This window comes from Myxocyprinus asiaticus, chromosome 17 (genome assembly GCF_019703515.2).
Source record: "Myxocyprinus asiaticus isolate MX2 ecotype Aquarium Trade chromosome 17, UBuf_Myxa_2, whole genome shotgun sequence".
NCBI classification, from domain to species: Eukaryota; Metazoa; Chordata; class Actinopteri; order Cypriniformes; family Catostomidae; genus Myxocyprinus; species Myxocyprinus asiaticus.
This window is the reverse complement of record NC_059360.1, coordinates 45,497,828-45,519,277: the sequence shown is the minus strand read 5'-3', so window position 1 is coordinate 45,519,277 and position 21,450 is coordinate 45,497,828. Positions and strand designations below refer to the sequence as shown.

The 21,450-nt window shown below is 35.1% G+C and overlaps 1 protein-coding gene across 3 annotated transcripts; it reads left to right on the top strand.

Annotated features, from left to right (window-relative positions):
• Positions 1 to 2,896: 2,896 nt before the first annotated feature.
• LOC127454802 (AFG1-like ATPase) lies at positions 2,897 to 20,562 on the top strand. 3 transcript variants are annotated; one of them, XM_051722224.1, is made up of 13 exons: positions 2,897 to 3,035; positions 10,309 to 10,526; positions 10,617 to 10,668; positions 10,763 to 10,864; positions 11,051 to 11,181; positions 11,351 to 11,450; positions 13,216 to 13,274; positions 15,125 to 15,207; positions 15,414 to 15,484; positions 16,245 to 16,345; positions 17,529 to 17,669; positions 17,745 to 17,861; positions 20,112 to 20,562. In XM_051722224.1, the coding sequence occupies exons 2-13, from the start codon at positions 10,473 to 10,475 to the stop codon at positions 20,238 to 20,240; spliced, it is 1,140 nt and encodes a 379-aa protein (XP_051578184.1). In that variant the 5' UTR covers positions 2,897 to 3,035; positions 10,309 to 10,472; the 3' UTR covers positions 20,241 to 20,562. The 3 variants fall into 3 exon arrangements, with proteins under 3 accessions (XP_051578184.1, XP_051578183.1, XP_051578182.1); XM_051722223.1 differs by lacking the exon at positions 2,897 to 3,035 and adding an exon at positions 9,169 to 9,278 and having other exon boundaries at positions 10,808 to 10,864; XM_051722222.1 differs by lacking the exon at positions 2,897 to 3,035 and adding an exon at positions 9,169 to 9,278.
• Positions 20,563 to 21,450: the final 888 nt, after the last annotated feature.

Genomic DNA, 21,450 nt, shown 5'->3' with positions numbered 1-21,450 from the left:
CCAAATAAATATGTTTATTTGTATTGCATGTAGTTATTTTTGTATGTTACAGTTTATTGTGTGGCTGCTAAGACATCGTTATTTCCTACACAAGAACAATATGTAAACTAACAATTATAAAGCTAGATTGAGCTTACCACACATTCATCTCCTGCAAAATGATTGTATTTTATTCGAAAAATGGTAGCATGACAGTCTCATCGCCTGAGTCCTGTAATACACGTGCATCCTGCTGTCTGGACCTCCCCTGTATCAGCAGTAAGTACATTTCGGTACAACAAACTCTTCAGGTTGTGACTAGAGTCAATATATGCTTTTAATATAATCATAATGATCTATAGTTCTCAAAACATGTCCAAATTTACAGCTGTGAAGGCGCTAATAGGCTACATAGCTTTTCAGGTTAGTCTGCTCAGGTTCTTCCATCGATGGATAAATACTCAACAATATAACTAAATTGCTTCTATTTACGATATTTGGCCATCATCCTCAAACCCACAATCATTAACAGATAGGTGAGGAAGAACAATATCGCCTCACTATAATTCTGTGATCAAGTTGCTGTCATTTTTAATGCTGCGTTAGTACATAACATAACGATTGTTTACGCTTACATAGCCCGCAAAGTGTCATGGGCATGTGGTTTGACATGTCAGATTATTTATGAATATTGAAATAGGCATGTCAGTTAGTTCATAGTTTAAAATATAGCTCATTAGGAGCATAAAATGTGCCCTTTTTATGCCTTTTAAAGATTTGATCCATCTGTCTTTAAATTATTTATCTTTTAAGAGAGTGTCATAAAAATTGCTTATTTGTGGCATAATGTTGATTACCACAACAATTATATAGACTTGTCCCTCTTTTTCCTTAAAAAACAAAACAAAAAAAGAACAAATTGGAGTTACAGTGAGGCACTTACAATGGAAGTGAATGGGACCAAGTTTTGGAGGGTTTAAAGGCATAAATGTGAAGCTTTTAATTTTATAAAAGCCCTTAGCCTGTTTTAATTCTTCTGTTAAAACTTGTGTATTATCTGTATTATTTAAATTGTCATTTTAAAGGCTGTTTTAGGGTTCACGACATTGCTTCGTCAAGGCAGCGAAGTTGTAAATTTGTTGATAACTTTATACAGATAAGGTCAGTAAGCGATTTTATCACACTAAAATCATGTTAAGCTGCATATTGTTTATGTCTTGTGGCTATACTTTTGAAACAGTGAGTATTTTAATGTTTACAGATTGGCCCCATTGACTTCCATTGTAAGTGCCTCACTGTTATCCAGATTTTTGCTCTTTTTAAAGGGATGAGTTGAAATACATTTTTGTGGTAATCAGTGTTGTGCCACTGAGCTTAACTTGTATTGAATCCGGAACATTCCTTTTAACTCCTCTATTTGGTTTCAAGTTGTTATCATGATTGAATACATTGAATACAAAAGTTGTGTCAAAGGAGAATGTCTTTAACTAGATATATTTCAGAGTCAGAAAACTACTGTGCTTTGGTCAAACATAAAAAAATGCTTACAAACAAACTTTGCCCCCTATCAACGACATTATTTTGACAGCAAGGAATAACTGACACTATGTAAAAGTAATGGAATTTGAAATTATTGGTAGAAAATTGCAAGACAATGGAGAAGCATTAAATGTTTATTAGTTTTAATCTTTCAGTGTAGAAAAGCTTTTCGGCAGGTCCCAGTTTCAGTCCCATGTATTTCATGATCTGATCACTCCTTAAAAGGAGCAAAGCGTTGCCATCAATCTCCTGTGAGAACAAAAAATAATGTGCAGAGAAAAAAAGTGAAGATAAAATTACATTTTAAAATACGGTACAAAACATGAACCAGTTAAATTCTTGAAAAGTCAGTTTAAACATCTTTTGAATGCACCACAACTTCACATGATAAATCACATGATATGCCAACATTTAAAAATGTTATCAATATATGCAAAGGGTATAAGCTTTGATATAATAAATGCTTCTTAACATAATATCTTTCTATGACATTTACAAGTCCGAAAAATGCTTTATGTGGTAGACATGGCACTTTGTTTCTGTGTGGAGTAAGGACCAGATTGATTCTGGCAATGCAGGGTTGCAGATTGTATTATTTTAGTAATGTTTAAAATGTCATGAACTACATATAAGATTAAATATCAAATACATGATCTGTTTATATGTTTCCTAAACACATCTACATGTGGACCCAACGTGTTGATATCAGCATCCTTGATAAACCAGATGACCAAGTGGAGGAAGTTCTTGGAATCTGGATATTTTATTGAAAAAGAGCATGAAAAACGGTTTGTCAGTGTTTAAAGATGAAATCAAATGAAATCAAAATTGGATTTTTTTGGCTTTCAGTCCACGTCTATTAGCTTTGAGGTCATCTACATGCAAGTGTACTACTGAAAGTTGACAAAAGGATCTTTTAGCATCTATCCACACTTAAATTTCCAGTCTTTCTCTCCCAGGTAAACAGTCGGAAAACACTGATTCTGCACTCACCGGCATATCCAATTTTTGGCAATCAAATGCCCTCTAGAATGAGAATATGCCTCCCCTTTATAGAGTTCCACCTTCATTTGCGTGACTAGCATGTAGCAAATCATGGTTGATGGATGTTACTTGAAGTAAAGGCTATCGGCTATTTAAAAACATTTCCCAACCCAACTTCCTGTTTTAACAGGAAAGAAAACTGCTGGTCATCAAGCCATTTTATGGGGTTTTTAAGCACAATATCACTTACTTTAGAGAATGCGGAAAGACCTGTTCTCTAAGGTTTTGTAAACAAAAGACTTGTATTGAAGCAGGATTTCCTTCATACCTGCTATGACATCTTCTGAGAAATGATTGGAGTTGAAGGGCATCCCGTATAAAGGACTGGTGACACCGTTTCTGGAGGGCCGTCTGCTTGAGTGAAACCCAAAGGGAGGTTTGGACTGATGGGATGAGCTTGATGTGCTGTATGCTGAATCACTGGGGTTCACAGAGGAGCGATGATGGCTCAACCCAGTAAATCTCGGGCTCTGGTGAGTCAGCTGGCTTCAGTGAAGTCAAGAGAAATCAAGTACAGTGAAGAATAAAATAAAGTTGAGAGAAATCAGTGTTTTCAGATAAACAGGAGGTTGTTTACACGGAAAAGGCTTTACAGTTGCATGTGTGCCAGCACTTTTTTAATGGAATACTTCACCCAAAAATTAGAATGTTGTCATTATTTACTCACCCCCATGTCATTCCAAACCCATATACTGTTATTTTTTTTCTGTGGAACACAAAAGGAGGCACCTTCTTCATGCAGCTCTTTCCCATACACATAACTGAATAAGTTTATAATTAATTTTGAATTTAAGCTTTAAAACAATTAATAGCAGATTTTTTGTTTAATGCACCTCAAGAAATATTGGCAACCCGGTCTCATATAATCATGTTACTATACCTACATTTTTGCAAAATGATTTTTATGTGGCTCATTGTGCCTATCGAAACTAGAGGCGCTATAACAACAACTACTTTTATTCACTTTCACACAAATCATGTGTAAAACTGCAGATTATCAGTTCATAACATTTACTTTTCGCCCAGTTTCTCACACAGTGTGATTTAATCACATCAAAAAACTTTTACAATAGTGCATGACTTGTAAGGCAACACAAATTAAAGGAATATTTCAGGTTAAGCCCAATCGACAGCATTTGTGGCATAATGTTGATTACACCCAAAAAAAAAAAAAAAAAAAAATCAAACATCTGGGTTACAGTGAGACACTACAATGGAAGTGAATGTGGTCCATATTTGGAGGGTTTAAAGCAGGGATTAAAAACGGTTCAAGGAATGAAAACTGAAAACGAACTGAATTTTTAGCAGAATGTAACCGAAAACCGGAACTAAGTTATTTTCAATTGTTCCGGAGTGAAAATGTTATTTTTAAATGCTGGTTACCAGTTATAACCTGTTAATTTAGTTCCGATCTTTTTTTTTTTCTTTCATGAAACTAAAGGCCAAAGAGTTTATCACAGTAAATGTTTTGAACTACACCACTTCATTTTGCCTGAAGAAATGAAAAATGTGCTTTGATCCTGAGGGAAACTGCTGCATCAAACATTTCTTTGCCTAATTTCCCGTTGTGGATGAAGCATTCTGTGAATGAAGACCTTTTTAATAACTATGTACATGCACGGCTAATCTAGATACAAGGAAAACATTATTAGAGGTAAAAAAAAAGTACTTTTCCCAGTGTTTTCCAAGTCCTCACTGAATTATTGTTAGAAATCATGCATTAATACAGATTTGATGCTGCCAGGTTATGATTTCTTTGCTGATAAATCCACCACACAGGAAAAAATGTAAATGCTAATTTTTGCTTATTTTAGTAAGGCAAGTGGTTTATTTTGGGCTTGTTTTTCCAGACAAGATTGATTCTCTTGCGAGATCTGGCAACACTGCAATTGGTATTTCACCCACCCTTAGCGCAGAGTACTGTCATTTTAAAAAGAACGTTATTAACCGTTCTTTTATTTTGTTCTAACCGGTAACCGAAAGGAGGCTGCGGAACGTTTGAACCGGAACGCAAAAATACTGCTCTTGCTCAGAATGAACCGAAATGAAAAATATTTTGTTTTTAGTTCCTGATTTAAAGATAGAAATGTGAAGCTTATAACTTTATAAAAGCACTTACATTGATTCTTCTGTTAAAAATTATGTATTATTTGAGCTGAAATCTTTTTTACAGTCATTTTGGGGTTTTAGGGTTTGTTGACTACATCGTCATGGTAACAAAGTTTTAAAATTGGTTATCATTTTAGGTTAGTAAGGGATTTTATCACACCAAAATAATATTAACACACATATTGTTTGTGTCTTGTGGCTATACTTTTGAAACAGTGAGGATTTTACCATCCACAAATTGGCCCCATTGACTTCAATTGTAAGCGCTTCATTGTAACCTTGATTTTATTTAGTTTTTTAAAGAAAAGGAGGGACGAGCCAAAATTAATTTTTGTGGTGATCAACATTATGTCACAAATGCTGTCGATTGAGCTTAACTTGTATTGAGCCCGGAATATTCCTTTAACGTTTGCATTACATAACCAACTACATAAACAAGCTTGTTCTGTCAAGTTGCACTTACGAAGGCTCCTGAAGAGCACGCGAGTTGAAGTGAGGTGCAATCGAGATTTATCAATTAGGTTTAGAATTAAGGTTTGGGGTAGGGAGGTCTGTTTTGTTGATTTAAAACTCAGTAGAGCATTAACCTTCAAAACCTCATCTGTTGTGGGTGAAAATGTCAATTCCTTGGAACTGCCGTGATAGCTGTAAGAAATCACGAAACATCATTTAATTTAATTATAATTTTATTTATTTACCACACATTATCAGTTCTTGCATGTATACAGTGAAATTCTTTTATTTTCACATATTCCAGCTAAGTTGGGGTCAGAGTGCAGGGTCAGCCATGATATGGCACCCCTGGAGCAGATAGGGTCAAGGGCCTTGCTCAAGGGCCCAACAGTGGCATCTTGAACCCCCAAACTTCTGATCAGTAACCCAGAGTCTTAACCGCTTAGCCACCACTGCCCCAATTTTGCCACCCTCGCATAATTTTCCAAATGGTACTCCTTGCATTGCTCTGCAGTCCCTTATCCTCTGTCCTCAAGATAATGAACTATGATAGATATATTTGGTAGCTACCACAATGTATTATAATAATATATTGTAATATTATCTCGCCGAATGAGGGACTGTATAGCTATAGCTGTGTCCTGTGTATGTACTGAGCTGACATCCCTAACAAGAGTGATGCATCATTATTATTGGCTTCAGCTGCCAGCAGGAGAACCAACAAACGTTTTAGTGTACAACCATAATGCGTAATTATAATAAAAGAACATTGGCCTACTCACTCTGGCACACTGACTAATCAATAATAGACACAATAGATAAATTGTGTGTAAAAGCTAGATGATAAATAGATAAATCTCACAAGATAATTTTCACTGTGAAACGGTCGATACATGAAATTCAGTGTAGGAAAATGAGAATCTGTTCAAAAGTCACCGTTTTTGGTGTACGAAAACTCCATACCAGTGTGGATAAGAGCTGTAATAAACACAAATAAACATAATTAGATTATAATGACATATATGGTTTTCACATGGACTGACCTTAAATTCTGTTTTCTCCCCCTTTTTTGGGGGGAAAAACCCATTGGAAGGAGGGACTCAGGATAATGATTTGGGAAATCCATTATGGTGTTTTTGTGCAGTGGGGGTCCGCCTTGCTTGCGTCTGGTACCTGTCCTGTCTGACTGTGGACGAATGAGTTGGTCAATGAAGCTGATTGCATTTCACTCCTGCTGTTTGCCCTTTGTGCTGAATCCACAAGAGCACACATTACATCTATAGACAACAAACAGAGAATATTGATGTGACAGACACTGGTCTTTAGGGCTGCCTCTGTCAAAATGTGATTTTTTTGGAGTTGGGGAAATATCAGGGAATGTTAAAAGTCGGATTTCCAGGCCTGGGAAAGTCACAGTGAAAAGAAATGAAAATTAATATAGTCATGGAAAAGTAATTGAACTTTCTATAATATACATTTTCCAAGTATCCCTCTACTTATAAATATTTAACCGGCAAGAAAAATCACCAGCCGTCACTATCATTACCATTATACAAACAATCTGATTCTCAATATTGTAATGCCAAAAAAAGAAGATATTAATTTAAACTGTTAGGCAGTGTTGGGTAAATTACTTAAAATAGTAATCCACTACAAATAACTAATTATTCCTCTAAAATTGTAATCATATTACTTTACTTATTACTTAATTCAAAAAGTTATCACATTTACTAATTACTTTACTTTAAAGTTACTTTCTAAAATACTTTTCTGCTCAACAAATTCAAAATAATATCTATATTTCTTTCTTGTTCATTGTTACACACAAGTCATACAATTTTAAGAATTTTAAATGTAATGCATTACACTACTTTTTACTAAACAGTATTTAGATTACAGTAACGAATTACTTTTTAATTGGATTACACCTAACACTGCTGTTAGGTATGCATAATTGTAATTATGAATGGCCAAATTACTCAAAATTATTAAATATTTAAATAATAATTTAATACATAATGAAATTGTTTAAAACTGAACAATCATGATTTACATACATTTTATAATTTATATAATGATTTATTTAAATATTAAAATTTGTAATATATATATTTTTTTTTGTAATTTGGTCCTTAATAGGTCTTTAATTTATTCCGATTTAAAATAAAAATGTACTGTAATTTAAATTTTTGCTGTACAAAAATTACTGTATTACAGAATTAACAAATACTCAAATTACTCAAAAGTAAAACATCTGAACACATTATGTAAATAAAAATTGTTGAGGGAAATGTGCTTGAATATCACAATGCAAGACATCATAATGGCAATGGTATTTTCCCCTTTAATTCAGGTTTTAAATGTGACCTGGACAAGTTTTCATGAAATTAACTTTTGTTTACTGAGAAAGTTGTTAATATTAAACAAATACATTTTGTTTTGGTGATCAAATGCAGCTAACCACAGTGAAATAAATACAGAATATGCAATATGTCAATCTTCATGAAAATTATGAAATCGCAAATCACAACCGCGTCTTTTTGAACAGCACGATATTAGTTACTGCTGTTGCTTTCCTTACACATTTGTAGTTTTCAGACTCTTATTTACCCTCTTTAACCAGGAAGTTGATTATTGCCTGATATGCATTTTCTTTAGGAATTCTTCTTCAATATAACCTCCCCCAAAATGCATGCATAGATGTATAGAACACTAAATCCAAACCGTTGTTTGGCATACATCCTGCAGAACTCGCATTAGACTAACGCATTCAGCTAAAGGGATATAAACAAGTGGTTTTACCAAGGATACACATGCATAAATGCACATCTCAATGCTTTCAGCATGCTCCTGCATTAAGCAGCGATGGACACTGGCTCTGTTGAGAATAAAAGCACTACACATAATTAGATACAATGCGTATGGCTAAAACTACCTTCTCACCTTACCTTCCACTCAAGGCATACAGGGAAAACGTCTAAGAAGAATGATGAAAGATGCATAGATGGATAGAAAGCTTTCAGAGTTGCTCCTGATCACCACAGTTAGCAAGGCAGTTCATGTGTCTACAGTATGCATGATGATGCTGTGAAATCACTGAACCACTGTTGTCATGGCAACAGACATCCAGAGCCTGGGCTACTTCCAATCACATTTTTTAATATACAGCATTCTTCTATTAAGATTATATAATGTCATATGAAAAAAGGGGAGACGTGCATTTTTACTTATATTTCAATGTTAACTATATTATTCAATGGGAGCATTTGGCTTTTTATGAAATCACATACATTGATCCAGACTTCTTTTACACATGGACGCACACATCAAGCTAACATGGATTTGTCTATTGTGTGCACATGAATGTGTGTTTGACTGTATGTGTGTAGAACTGATGTTTTACACTGTGCTTTGACAACATAAACCCAGTTTATTGTGCCAGTAAAGCATTGATTTTTGGATCTAGACATCTGTAACGTTTAACCACGCCCACCTTATGATTATTTAGAACGCATTTTTTTCCACAACTTTTTTTTTATTTCTTTATTCATATTACAAATAAATCTTATCTCCATAAATAAATGCCATACATAAAAAAGTTTATACACAATAAATAAAAATAGCACATTAGTAGTAGTAGTACTAGTAGTAGTAGTAGTAGTAGTAGTAGTAGTAGTAGTAGTAGTAGTAATAATAATAATAATAAACGCAGTCTAAAACAGATGTTATTTAAAATTCACTAAGCAAAAACAAGTCTTCCTGGCTTTGTTTTTAGAAACAAATGACAGACTTTAAAAAAAAATAAGGCCTGTCTGTAAATGTGTAAAATAAAGTTTTAAAACACCCCATATTTTAATATAATATTTCCATAGCAACAGAAACAAATAACTGATGTACATACATTTACACTACAGGTAAGACCACAAAGCTTATGAATATATAATGAAACGCAATCTAATTCATTTTCATGAGCCAAGCATAGGCCACGCCCACCTCCTGACTAATCCCCCGTCCTGTCAATAAAGCTTCCGCATTTTGAATCAACATGGCAGCCGGCAAAGCGTCCTTGGTGGCGCTTGTACTTCACTTCCATGTGAAAAATAAACTCCTATCGAAGTCAACTTGCTTTAGTGTTACCAGCTGTATTAGAAGAGGTAAGATATTACAACGGCGCGTTGTGAAAAGTGTTGAATGACAGTTAAACTGTGTGATAAATGGCATTATCTTGGTTAGAAACATAGGAGACATGTATTTATCTTCATTGTAGACATAATAAATATTGGTTAAATGTCTTTATCTTGGTTTTATACATAGAAATTATTGGAGAAATGTCTTGATCTTGGTTATAGACATGGTAAATATGGAGGAGATCTCTTTATCCTTGTTATAGACATAAGGAATACTGGTGACATTTCTTTATCTTGGTTTAATACATGGAAATATAGGAGAAATGGCTTTATATTGCATATAGACATGGTAAATATGGGAATCAACTCTTTATCTTGGTTAGAAACATAAGAGACATGTATTTATCTTCATTTTAGACATAGGAAATATTGGTGAAATGGCTTTATCTTGGTGTTATACATAGAAATATAGGAGAAATGGCTTTATTTTGTGTATAGACATGGTAAATATGGGAATCAACTCTTTATCTTGGTCATAAACATAGAGAATATTGGTGAAATGTCTTTATCTTGGTTATAGACCTAGGAAACATAGGAGACATGTATTTATCTTCATTGTAGACATAATAAATATTGGTTAAATGTCTTTATCTTGGTTTTATACATAGAAATGATTGGAGAAATGTCTTGATCTTAGTTATAGACATGGTAAATATGGAGGAAATCTCTTTATCCTTGTTATAGACATAAGGAATACTGGTGACATTTCTTTATCTTGGTTTTATTCATGGAAATTATAGGAGAAATTTCATTTCACTCTAGTGTTTGAAGTGTTAAAAATACTTACAATGAAAAACTTGGAACGCTGAATGTGAAAGCTGTATACTGATATATAGTAATCATCCATTTAATGGTAATTAATTCTAGTAGAGTGTTTATTGAGTTCTGATATCTGTGCATTATTAACAGCTACATTTGTGTTTGCTTATTTCATGCATAGGTAACAGCCTTAATTGTTCAGGTTAAAAACGTCAAAGAGTACTATTCTGTCTTACAGATTTTGCTGCAAATGTGTTATCTACGTCTGTTGAAGAGCCCAGTTCCACGACCCTTCGAAACAATAGTTTTAGTGGACCTCTGGAACATTACGACAGTCTCATTCGAGATGGCGTGTTACGAGAAGATCTACAGCAAAAGGCTGTCTTGCAAAAACTGGATCAGATGCAAAAGGATATTAGAGGCTACAGCAACGAACACTCATCGTTTTTTTCAAAGGTATGAAAAAGTTGTATGGCCATAAGTAGCCAAAAAATACCCTGCTGACTAGTACTAACTATATTTTTATTTTATTTCCATCTGCAACAGTTCTTCTCCAAGCAAAAGCCACCAAAAGGTTACTACATCTATGGTGATGTTGGTAAGTTCTGGATCATCATGTTGTGGTGCCAGTCAAAGTTTGTGCTGCTGTTACAGAAATGAGGTCCACACTATCAGTAATTCCTGGTTTGCAGGTACGGGAAAAACTATGGTTATGGACATGTTTTATAATCATGTAGAGACGGAGAAGAAAAAGAGGGTCCATTTTCATGGATTCATGTTGGATGTGCATAAACGTGAGTAGGTTTGATTTCTAATGCTTTTGTTTTATTTAATGAGGTCACTTTTTCCTCAAATCTCCTCTCTCGCTATGACTTTAAAGCTCTGAAATTTTAGATTATGTCTATGTGTATCATGAAATGTAAGCAGATGGTCAGTAGTTGCTTATTTGCTCTTGCTTGGGTAAAATCATGTTTTTGTAGGAATCCATCGTCTCAAGCAGAGCATGCCCAAGAGAAAAGTGGGTAAAATGGCAAAGGCGTATGATCCTATTTCTCCGGTCGCTGAAGAAATCAGTGAAGAGGCTTGTCTTCTGTGCTTTGATGAATTTCAGGTGAATGTTACACTGTGTAACTGTACAGTTATAATCTAATCAAGCTTTGTGATCACTTCAGCATGCTAAGATCTGTTTATCTTTTCAATCTATGTAATGACAATAAAAGTCAATACAGAATAAATCTGTATTGGTTTTTAAGGTTTCTTCTCTGTTCTCTGTCGAATAGGTCACCGATATTGCAGATGCAATGATTCTGAAGCAGCTCTTTGAAAACCTCTTCCTAAATGGGGTTGTAGTTGTTGCCACGTCTAATCGTCCTCCAGATGGTAAAAGATTAAAATGTTCTCATGTACGATGCTTCCAGATAACCCATTTATAAGCTTCACCCCTCTTTTTTTGCTCCCCTAGAGCTTTCCACAGGAACGATTTGGAGATTTCATTGAACAGTGGTTGAAATTGAATGAATGTCATTCTAAAGTGGGCTGGAATGAAGTGTATCATTGTAAAACATCTTTATCATTATGCCATTTCTCTTTAAAGTGATTCTGAAATTTAGCAGTAACATGATTTAAAAACTACTGACTGGGAATGAAAATCAAGACAAATGCTTAACACAGTCTACTTAAAAGAGAAAAGCCTAATTTACAACTATAGCACTGTGATGTATTGATTCAGTATTGTCTCTACTATGACCTGAATCAATAGGTTAATGAATTGGCATTGTGTTGTTAACATTAATTTACCTTTGAGCAAATGTAGGTATCCTTATTATTGTTATACATATTTATTTGTGAATAAGGACTGATACACAGATTAATCCACAGCATGCACTTCTCAAGATTTATTAAAAAATGGGGAAAAAAAATACCACTTTTTCTGTATGATCTCTACTGAGCTCCTTAGAGGACAGGGTGGGAATATTTTTTTCTCAAATAGTTTTGCGTTCCCTCGCAATAAATTTACCATGGTTTTACTAGAGTAATCATATTTTAACCTTGATATTCATAGTAATAATACAGGAAAACTATTGTAATAAAAATCATAATTTTGTGGTTATGGTTTTACTACAAATACCATGGTAAAACCTTTGTAACAACAAGATTAACCATAATTATAGTAAACCCATGGTTAATATATGGATGCATTATATTGTGTTAAAACAATGGTTTCACCAAAATAACATGGTTACTTTTCATAGTTACTACAATATTACTATAGTAAAACCATGGTTTCTGCCAAAGAAAAAAAACAAAAATGGTTGGCCTACGACAGTCATGGTTATTAAAATATTACTATAGTAAAACCATAGTTAACCCCCCAAAAATTATGGTTACTACAGTCTAAAATAATACTATAGTAAAACTATAGTTTCCCCCTAAAAAAAAAACAAAGTTACTATAATCACGGTTAATACTGTAGTGTATTATTATTATTATTATTATTATTATTATTATTATAGTAAAACCATGGTTTCTATCAAAAAACTATGGTTACTAAAGCCTACAATATTACTATGGTAAAGCCATGTTTCCAGCAAAAAACAACAACAACATGGGACTGTCATGGTCACTTAAAGTAGAGCCGTGGTTTTACTACAGTAACCATAATTAAACTATGGTACTGTAAAACCATAACCACAAAATTATTATTTTTATTACCGTATTTTTTGTTTTCCTGTATTGTCACTGTGGTATCACTATGGATATCATGGTTAAAATATGGTTACTGTGGTAAAACCATGGTAAATTTATTGCGAGGGAATGCAAAACTATTTCGAGGGCAAGGAAAAACTGTTTCAGAAAAAGAAAAAAATCCCCGCCCGGTCCTCTAAGGGGCTGCATAGATCTCTTATAAGTGCCTCGGCAAAAACAGTTTTATTTATTTATTTTGTATTATTTTTTTTTTTTTGGATAATTCTGTAAAATATCTGCTTAAAACTATCTAAACACATAGAACTTCCAAAGTAATTATTCAGTTTGACCTGTATGTTTATTTGATTAATGGATTGACGTGCCAGCCGTCACAGTACTGTATTTGGCTGTTTGTTTCAGTAACTCTTGTTTGTACTGAACACAATATATTATTTTACAGATCTGTACAAAAACGGATTACAGAGGGTGAACTTTGTGCCATTCATAGCTGTGCTAAAGGTAAGTGCTACAGCAGTATATTTATTATCTAATACAGTTAACAAGACATGACGAATGTGAAAACAAATGTTTATTGGCATTACTTACTGTACTGATTGATTTCACCTGATGAACTTGTTCACTTGATTTATTTTTCTGTTTTTGCTTTTTGTGTTTTTTTTGTTTGTTTTTTGTTTTTCATTTCAGCTTTTTGTTTATTTATTTTTATTTGTATTTTTGTTACATTTTCTTTGGATAAAGTAATGTACAGTCAGCCAGTCACTATTGCAAAACAAGCCTTGACAAGGGGATCAGGACTTATACTTAAGAATCCTAGGAGGTTTATTTTGTGTAAATGAATAGCTGGCTAAACATTATCATGCTACGACATTTGGTGAAGTAAATAAAGCAGAAAAGATTAAGTACTTTCTACATTGCATACATTAACTTAAGCGTGAACTTGAAAATATTATATTTTCTATTCTATATTCTATATTTCTATTTGTACTTCAATTCAAACATGTAAAAATGAATGCTCTAGCTCAGTAGTTCTCAACCTTTTTTTGATGAACGCCCCCCTACTTCATTCCCATAATTGAGAACCAACTGATATATTTTAATTCTAGATAAATGTTTAATGCAAAGAGGAACTTGACGATAGGTTTGATTATTATAAGTGATAAACACCCCCCATTTGTAACCTAACACCCCCCTCTCTACTAATTTGCTCTCAGCACCCCCTGGTATCCTTTGAACGCCCCCGTTGAGAACCCCTGCAATTCTAGCTTATAAGTAAATATTATTTATGATTGCTTGTTATCTTTACAATGCGTCATCATGTCTCGATCCTTAAGTAGAAAACCTTATTTATTCGCCAATTTGAGTACATTTTACCACTTAATGAAATAAGTAAAAAAAAAAAAAATGTTTACTTTTTGAAGCTAGTGTTCCCAGCATGCACTGGGCTTGAATAATTAATGAGCTTGCATGGTTTCACTGTTTGCAAGTTTATTTACACTGGGTTTTTTTTTTTTGTGTGTGTTTTTTTTTTTTTAACGTTTGGTAACTTCTTGTTTTGCGAAGTCTAAAGTTCGTTTTCTACTCAAAATTACCCATGCATGATCAAAAAAAATTATCTGTTGATAGTTACATCGTCGTGTTTTATGCACCAAGTGTTGAGGTCGATGTGCGAAGTTCTGGATCTTGCTTCTGTCACCAGAAATGCAAGGTGATGCTGTCTAATAGACTACATGCATTAAGCTTTTCTGTGGAAGTCTTCTGTATGCCTCTTGGTACATGATTAAAAAAGTGTTTATAAGGAAAGTTCAAAATGTGAAATGTTTCAATACAATGTTTAAGTACAACATACATCAGAAGATTGTAAGTAAATTTACTGTATTAACTGAAATGTTTAAGTTAAATGTACTCACTCATTTTAATCATTATGTCATGAAGTTAAAGAGATTTTACTCCATTTTATACCATTAGGATTTACTTAGAAAAACTGTGCGCAAAAACGTACAAAATAAAAATGTAGAAAATCTTACCAAATGAATAAATAGACATGACTTATTGATTTGAGTTTAAATAATTTGATTATGTGAGAAGAGGTCACAGAGTGATGCAATAAAACTGGAACAGCTATTTTGGAAATTAGTTGCTTGGTACAATGGTCAATTATAAGCCTACGTTAAAAAAGTATATTTGACCGCAGAATGTTGCAATCGACCAATTGTAATCAAGTATTCCAAAGAGCCGTGTGAATAAATAAATTACAAAATATGTGAAGATCTGGGTTTTTGTCTTTTGAAAATACAGTATTGTGTAGGATGCACTACAATTAATGCAACTTTCAAAATTCTTTTAAACAGGAATATTGCCACACACTGCGTCTGGATTCTGGAATAGATTATCGGAGAAGAAATCGCCCTGCAGCCGGAAAACTGTTCTACCTGTGAGAAAACTCATTTCATCATACACAATGAAGCGTTAGTGCATAGGTTTAATGATAGAGCATTGTTAACTCATTTCAGTAGAATGTCAATAGAGTTATTCTGAAGTTGTACTACTTTTATCAAATTATTATGTCAATTTCTGTGTTATTTGCTGTTGATATTAATGCTTATTCTTTGGCTAAATGTCTTAAATCTTTTCATTTAGCTCCAGTGAACCCAATGTTGATGCGACACTCGATAAGCTGTTTGATGAGCTTGCCTTCAAACAGAATGACAGTAAGTTGGGTTTCAAGGTGTTACCACACAACTCGCACAACTTTTCGATTTGGACACCACGTAAAATGCAGAATATCTTGTTTAAGTAGTTGATTACAGATGGTGTATCTGTTAAAATAAGAAAAACAGACCAATATGTCATATTCCTTCCCATTTGAACATGGGTTTGTTATTAATTGCAGTGTGTTTGTTAGTGAAATAAGAACATTTTAGAATCTGTTTATCTTGCATCTTTGTTCTTGTTAGGCCGTGCCCTCGCACCAAAATGTTTGCTTGGAATTTTTTATTTATTTTTTTTCACACAATTTGGAATGCCCAATTCCCAGTACGCTTTTAAGTCCTCGTGGACGCATAGTGATTCGCCTCAATCCGGGTGACGGAGGATGAATCCCAGTTGCCTCCACGTCTGAGACCATCAACCCGCGCATCTTATCACGTGGCTTGTTGAGCGCGTTGGAGGCTTCACGCCATCCACCGCGGCATCCGCGCTGAACTCACCATGCGCCCCACCGAGAACGAACCACATTATAGCGACCACGAGGAGGTTACCCCATGTGACTCTACCCTCCCTAGCAACTGGGCCAGTTTGGTTGCTTAGGAGACCTGGCTGGAGTCACTCAGCACGCCCTGGGATTCAAACTAGCGAACTCCAGGGGGGTAGCCAGCGTCTTTTACCACTGAGCTACTCAGGCCCCCCCTTTGCTTGGATTTAGCTGTCGTGGTCTGCAAATCTGATTCAGATTCATTTTGTTTTTCATAGTTACCCGTCCCAGATCTCTAAAGGTACACGGCAGGATACTGACACTAAACAAAGCTTGTGGGACCATTGCAGACTGCACTTTCGAGGAGCTGTGTGACCGGGTAAGCTGATGTCTTTAAAGTCAAGTGGGTTCACTTTTACGTTTTAATAACATGCCATGTCAAATCTGATATAAAATCTCTGATAATGGCTCATAAATTGTGCTTCTTTATATTAAATCACAAAACAACAGCTGGTCCAGCTAGTGTGTATACATGTTTTTAAACTAGAGCAAATAAAAATCAAAAAGGCGAGTTGCTCTTTACATTTATAGACGGGACTTCCATTCCTTCAACCGCCATATTATGTTACTATTTCTCCCATTCATTTTTCTACAAGTTGTTTATCTTGTCATACTGTTTTTGGTGTATTCCATGCCAGTTCACCCTTAGGGTGTACTCACACTAGGTAATCTGTACCGTGCCCGAGCACGTTTGACCCCCAAAGTCCAGTTCATTTGACTAGTGTGATCGTGCCGTACCATGCCTGGGAACGGTACGCTGAACCATCCTTGGCCCGCTTGAAGAGGTGGGCTCGGCCACGGTTCAGTTGGCTCAGGCACAGTACGCATCTAGTGTGATCGCTAACCGTGACTGAGCACAGAACTCGAAACATGACGTCAATGATGCGACTGGGCAAATGGATCACTTTGGTCTACAGCATAGGTACAGTGTTTACTGGAAATTTGGGCAGACGAGAGTATACAGGGACAACTGGATACAACACACAAGAACTAGATATTTGGTCAAATTTGCGACTATCTTCGTGCTAGTGGATACAATAATATATAAAATATAACATGGACTGTCCTTGTTATACTGTAGGTGTAATGTCATGCACTTTGGATACAAGCATCGGCTTAATGACAACATAAATATGAACGTGAACATGGCATTTAACATATTTAATTACATTCCAAATGGAAACTGAAAGCAATCAGTGTATTACAAAAATAATACCAGTGTTAAATGCATTAAAACCTTATTAAACACATATCGGTCATATATGACCCACATATGCACTTTAGGGTTAGTGATGCAAATTCTCTTAAAATTAAAAAAATATATATTCAACTCAATGTTTAAATAGTCATTTTACATGTTTGAAGACACCTTAACTGAGGAATACATAGAGTGGCAATTTAAAAGACCACTTCATGAAAAATGTATGTCTTAACTTGATACTGGGTCATTTTTGACCCATATATGCATTCTAGGGTTAATGAGATGTTGTTTTGATTGTTAGCCTATAGGAGCAAGCGACTACCTGGAGATCTCTTCTGTGTTTGACACGGTTTTCATCCGCAACATTCCTTTGCTCACTTTAAATAAGAAGACCCAGGCCAGACGCTTCATAACTCTTATTGATGCACTCTATGAGCACAAGGTAAATAATGAGATGCTTATAATTTCTACCTCTGTTAGAATGAACCGCTCACATTTGGGTTGAATATCTTCACAGGTTCGAGTGGTGCTGCAGGCAGAAGCTCTATTAGATGAACTGTTTGTTCAAGACCAACACGGTCATGACGATCACCACGACACTCATGTTTTATTGGATGATTTGGGCATTTCAAAGGTAATTTATAAATCATTGGCTATTTAAAGACTTTTAGAGAGATTTGTTGAATGTTTTAGTCATCTACAGCAGTTGTAGCTGAAATTGTAACTAAATGATACATTCTGGAATTATATCTTGATACATTTCAACCTTTTTTTTTTTTTTTTTTAAATATCTCTTTTTATTTGCTATGAAACAGTTTAAAAGAGTCTGTGTTTTGTTTTTGTTTTTTGTTTTTTTTCTCCAGATTTTTATTTCTTTTTTAATTAATTGACAGTTTGAAATCAATCATGGAAATTAAACAAATTTACCAACTCTAAAGCTTTTTGCAAAAAATAAAAAAGGCTTTCAACTTTGGAGTTTAAATATAAATCAGAGACTATTCAAATATTTCTCTAAATGCTGTTATACACACACGTTGCAGTATGACGCATTGTGAAACTAGTCTTTAAGAAGCACAATCCCCAAATAAAAATCACTTCAAAATCAAAAGAAAATATACGATTATTAGATTTTGATTAAAGTAAATGAAGCCTATTTTTAGGACCATTAAGATTCTTTGCATTGTGACATTATTTTCATAACAATCACATTTTCCCCAAATGCAAATAATTATTTTTTTTATATATATATATATATATATATATATATATATATATATATATATATATATATATATATATATTTATTTTTTAAGTATTAATACATAGTGTAGTATTTGTTGCACTGCTGACTAAAAAACAAATTATATATATACACTATATTGCCAAAAGTATTCGCTCACCCATCCAAATAATTGAATTCAGGTGTTCCAATCACTTCCATGGCCACAGGTGTATAAAATGAAGCACCTAGGCATGCAGACTGCTTCTACAAACATTTGTGAAAGAATGGGCCGCTCTCAGGAGCTCAGTGAATTCCACCGTGGTACTGTGATAGGATGCCACCTGTGCAACAAGTCCAGTCGTGAAATTTCCTCGCTACTAAATATTCCACAGTCAACTGTCAGTGGTATTATAACAAGGTGGAAGCGATTGGGAATGACAGCAACTCAGCCACGAAGTGGTAGGCCACGTAAAATGGCAGAGCGGGGTCAGCGGATGCTGAGGCGCATAGTGCGCAGAGGTCGCCAACTTTCTGCAGAGTCGATCGCTACAGACCTCCAAAGTTCATGTGGCCTTCAGATTAGCTCAAGAATAGTGCGTAGAGAGCTTCATGGAATGGGTTTCCATGGCCGAGCAGCTGCATCCAAGCCATACATCACCAAGTGCAATGCAAAGCGTCGGATGCAGTGGTGTAAAGCACGCCGCCACTGGACTCTAGAGCAGTGGAGACGCGTTCTCTGGAGTGACGAATCACGCTTCTCCATCTGGCAATCTGATGGATGAGTCTGGGTTTGGTGGTTGCCAGGAGAACGGTACTTGTCTGACTGCATTGTGCCAACTGTGAAGTTTGGTGGAGGGGGGATTATGGTGTGGGGTTGTTTTTCAGGAGCTGGGCTTGGCCCCTTAGTTCCAGTGAAAGGAACTCTGAATGCTTCAGCATACCAAGAGATTTTGGACAATTCCATGCTCCCAACTTTGTGGGAACAGTTTGGGGATGGCCCCTTCCTGTTCCAACATGACTGCGCACCAGTGCACAAAGCAAGGTCCATAAAGACATGGATGAGCGAGTTTGGTGTGGAAGAACTTGACTGGCCTGCACAGAGTCCTGACCTCAACCCGATGGAGCACCTTTGGGATGAATTAGAGTGAAGACTGCGAGCCAGACCTTCTCGTCCAACATCAGTGTCTGACCTCACAAATGCGCATCTGGAAGAATGGTCAAAAATTCCCATAAACACACTCCTAAACCTTGTGGAAAGCCTTCCCAGAAGAGTTGAAGCTGTTATAGCTGCAAAGGGTGGGCCGACATCATATTAAACCCTATGGATTAAGAATGGGATGTCACTTAAGTTCATATGCGTCTAAAGGCAGATGAGCGAATACTTTTGGCAATATAGTGTTTATATGTATGTATATATATATATATAATATAATATAATATTATTATTATTATTATATATAAATATTTTTTTTTTTTTTTTTTTACTGTAAACGTTTGTTTTTATGGATTTGTTTATCATGACAATAAAGTTGCAGTTCAAAAAATAGTCCTAACAAAAGGCTTTGTTTTCTTTGAGCAATGTATCATTTTTTCATTCTGTTAATTTTGGGGTGAAATGTGACCTGGGTATGTTTTTTAATGTGTGTTTTTAATGCATGTCAGGATGCACGGAGCTCGCTGGCGATCTTCACGGGTGAGGAGGAAGTGTTTGCCTTCCAAAGGACCGTGTCTCGCCTTACAGAGATGCAGACAGAAGAGTACTGGATTGCGGGGGAGAGGAGTTCTAAGTAGCTTTTATCACCACCAACTCCATATACAGCTGCCATTTTAACTATCATAAGACTCCTCCTCATTGAAGGCCTTGGGATCAACTCTGTTTTAATTTGGAATGGACTGTATTTAAATCGGACTACTGCTGCACTTTAAATGCACATGCATATATAAACATGATACTAGCCTCTTTTTAAGGTTTACTTGCGGGACGTTGGGCAGGTTTGTTGAAGAATCTGGATCCGGTCTGCAAAAGATGTATTTTAAAATCAGGCGGATGGATTCAAAAGCTGATAAACCACCTATTTAACAATGTTTGCATTAAAATTATTTTAACAACTTTCTTGATGGATGTCTCGCTGTTGATGCTTTCTCTAGTCTAGTGCATTGGTTCTTAACTGGTGACTCAAAAATGGGTCACAGGTCTGTTCTAGTCATGGATAGCAGGGAAAAAGCAATGCTGAATGCAAATGATAAAATGTACATAGTATAGCAACTTCTGAAAGGGAGGTGAAAACACGGATCTTTTGCATCCAATCAAATATGAGTATTTTGGTGCAAATTCATTTGCCACTTAGAAATATGGCAATATTTGTCAGAAGTTTTGCTATTTTAATTTACCCCATTGATTCAAAGATTTATTAATGAATTTATTTAAATAGAAGTTTAAATCAGAGACCATTAAAACATCTCTTTTAATGCTCTCATACTTAATAATGACGATATGAGGGTTCTTGAAACTAGTCTAGGAGGCAAAAACACGCATCTTTTGTTGTTGACATCAAAGCCCGTGCACCCAATCAAACAGCAGTATTTTGGTACAAATGAATCTGCCTTGTTAATATGGCAATAGTGTTTGTTCGTTTGCTAGTAAATCCAAACCAGTTTTCCACCTGAGCCTATATCATGTTGTTAATTGTGCCTATTAATGGGCATGTGCAGTTCATGATCATATTTGTTACTTTCATTTTTGATTTTAAGACATTTTTTACTTACTCGCTTGAAAACCACTGCGCTAGTGTATGCTTTTCAGGTTTAGGATACCTGCTGTAATTTAATTCATTTGTTGGTTGATTTATTATCTTTTATGCATCACATTCTATAACACATAATATAAGTAATTAATATTTGGGTCCAGTGAAGGGGGCCAAATGTATGGAGAGCCTGAAACGGGTGCATTTATTGCTAAGGAAAGCTCACTGTTATTTTTGCTCATACATGGGGTTAGGGA

Coding starts and splice junctions, on each gene's coding strand:
- LOC127454802 (XM_051722222.1), top strand. CDS start 9,170: ATGGCAGCCGGCAAAGCGTCCTTGGTGGCGCTTGTACTTCACTTCCAT. Junction 10,669..10,762: donor CTACATCTATGGTGATGTTG/GTAAGTTCTGGA, acceptor CCTGGTTTGCAG/GTACGGGAAAAACTATGGTT. Junction 15,208..15,413: donor GCCGGAAAACTGTTCTACCT/GTGAGAAAACTC, acceptor CTTTTCATTTAG/CTCCAGTGAACCCAATGTTG.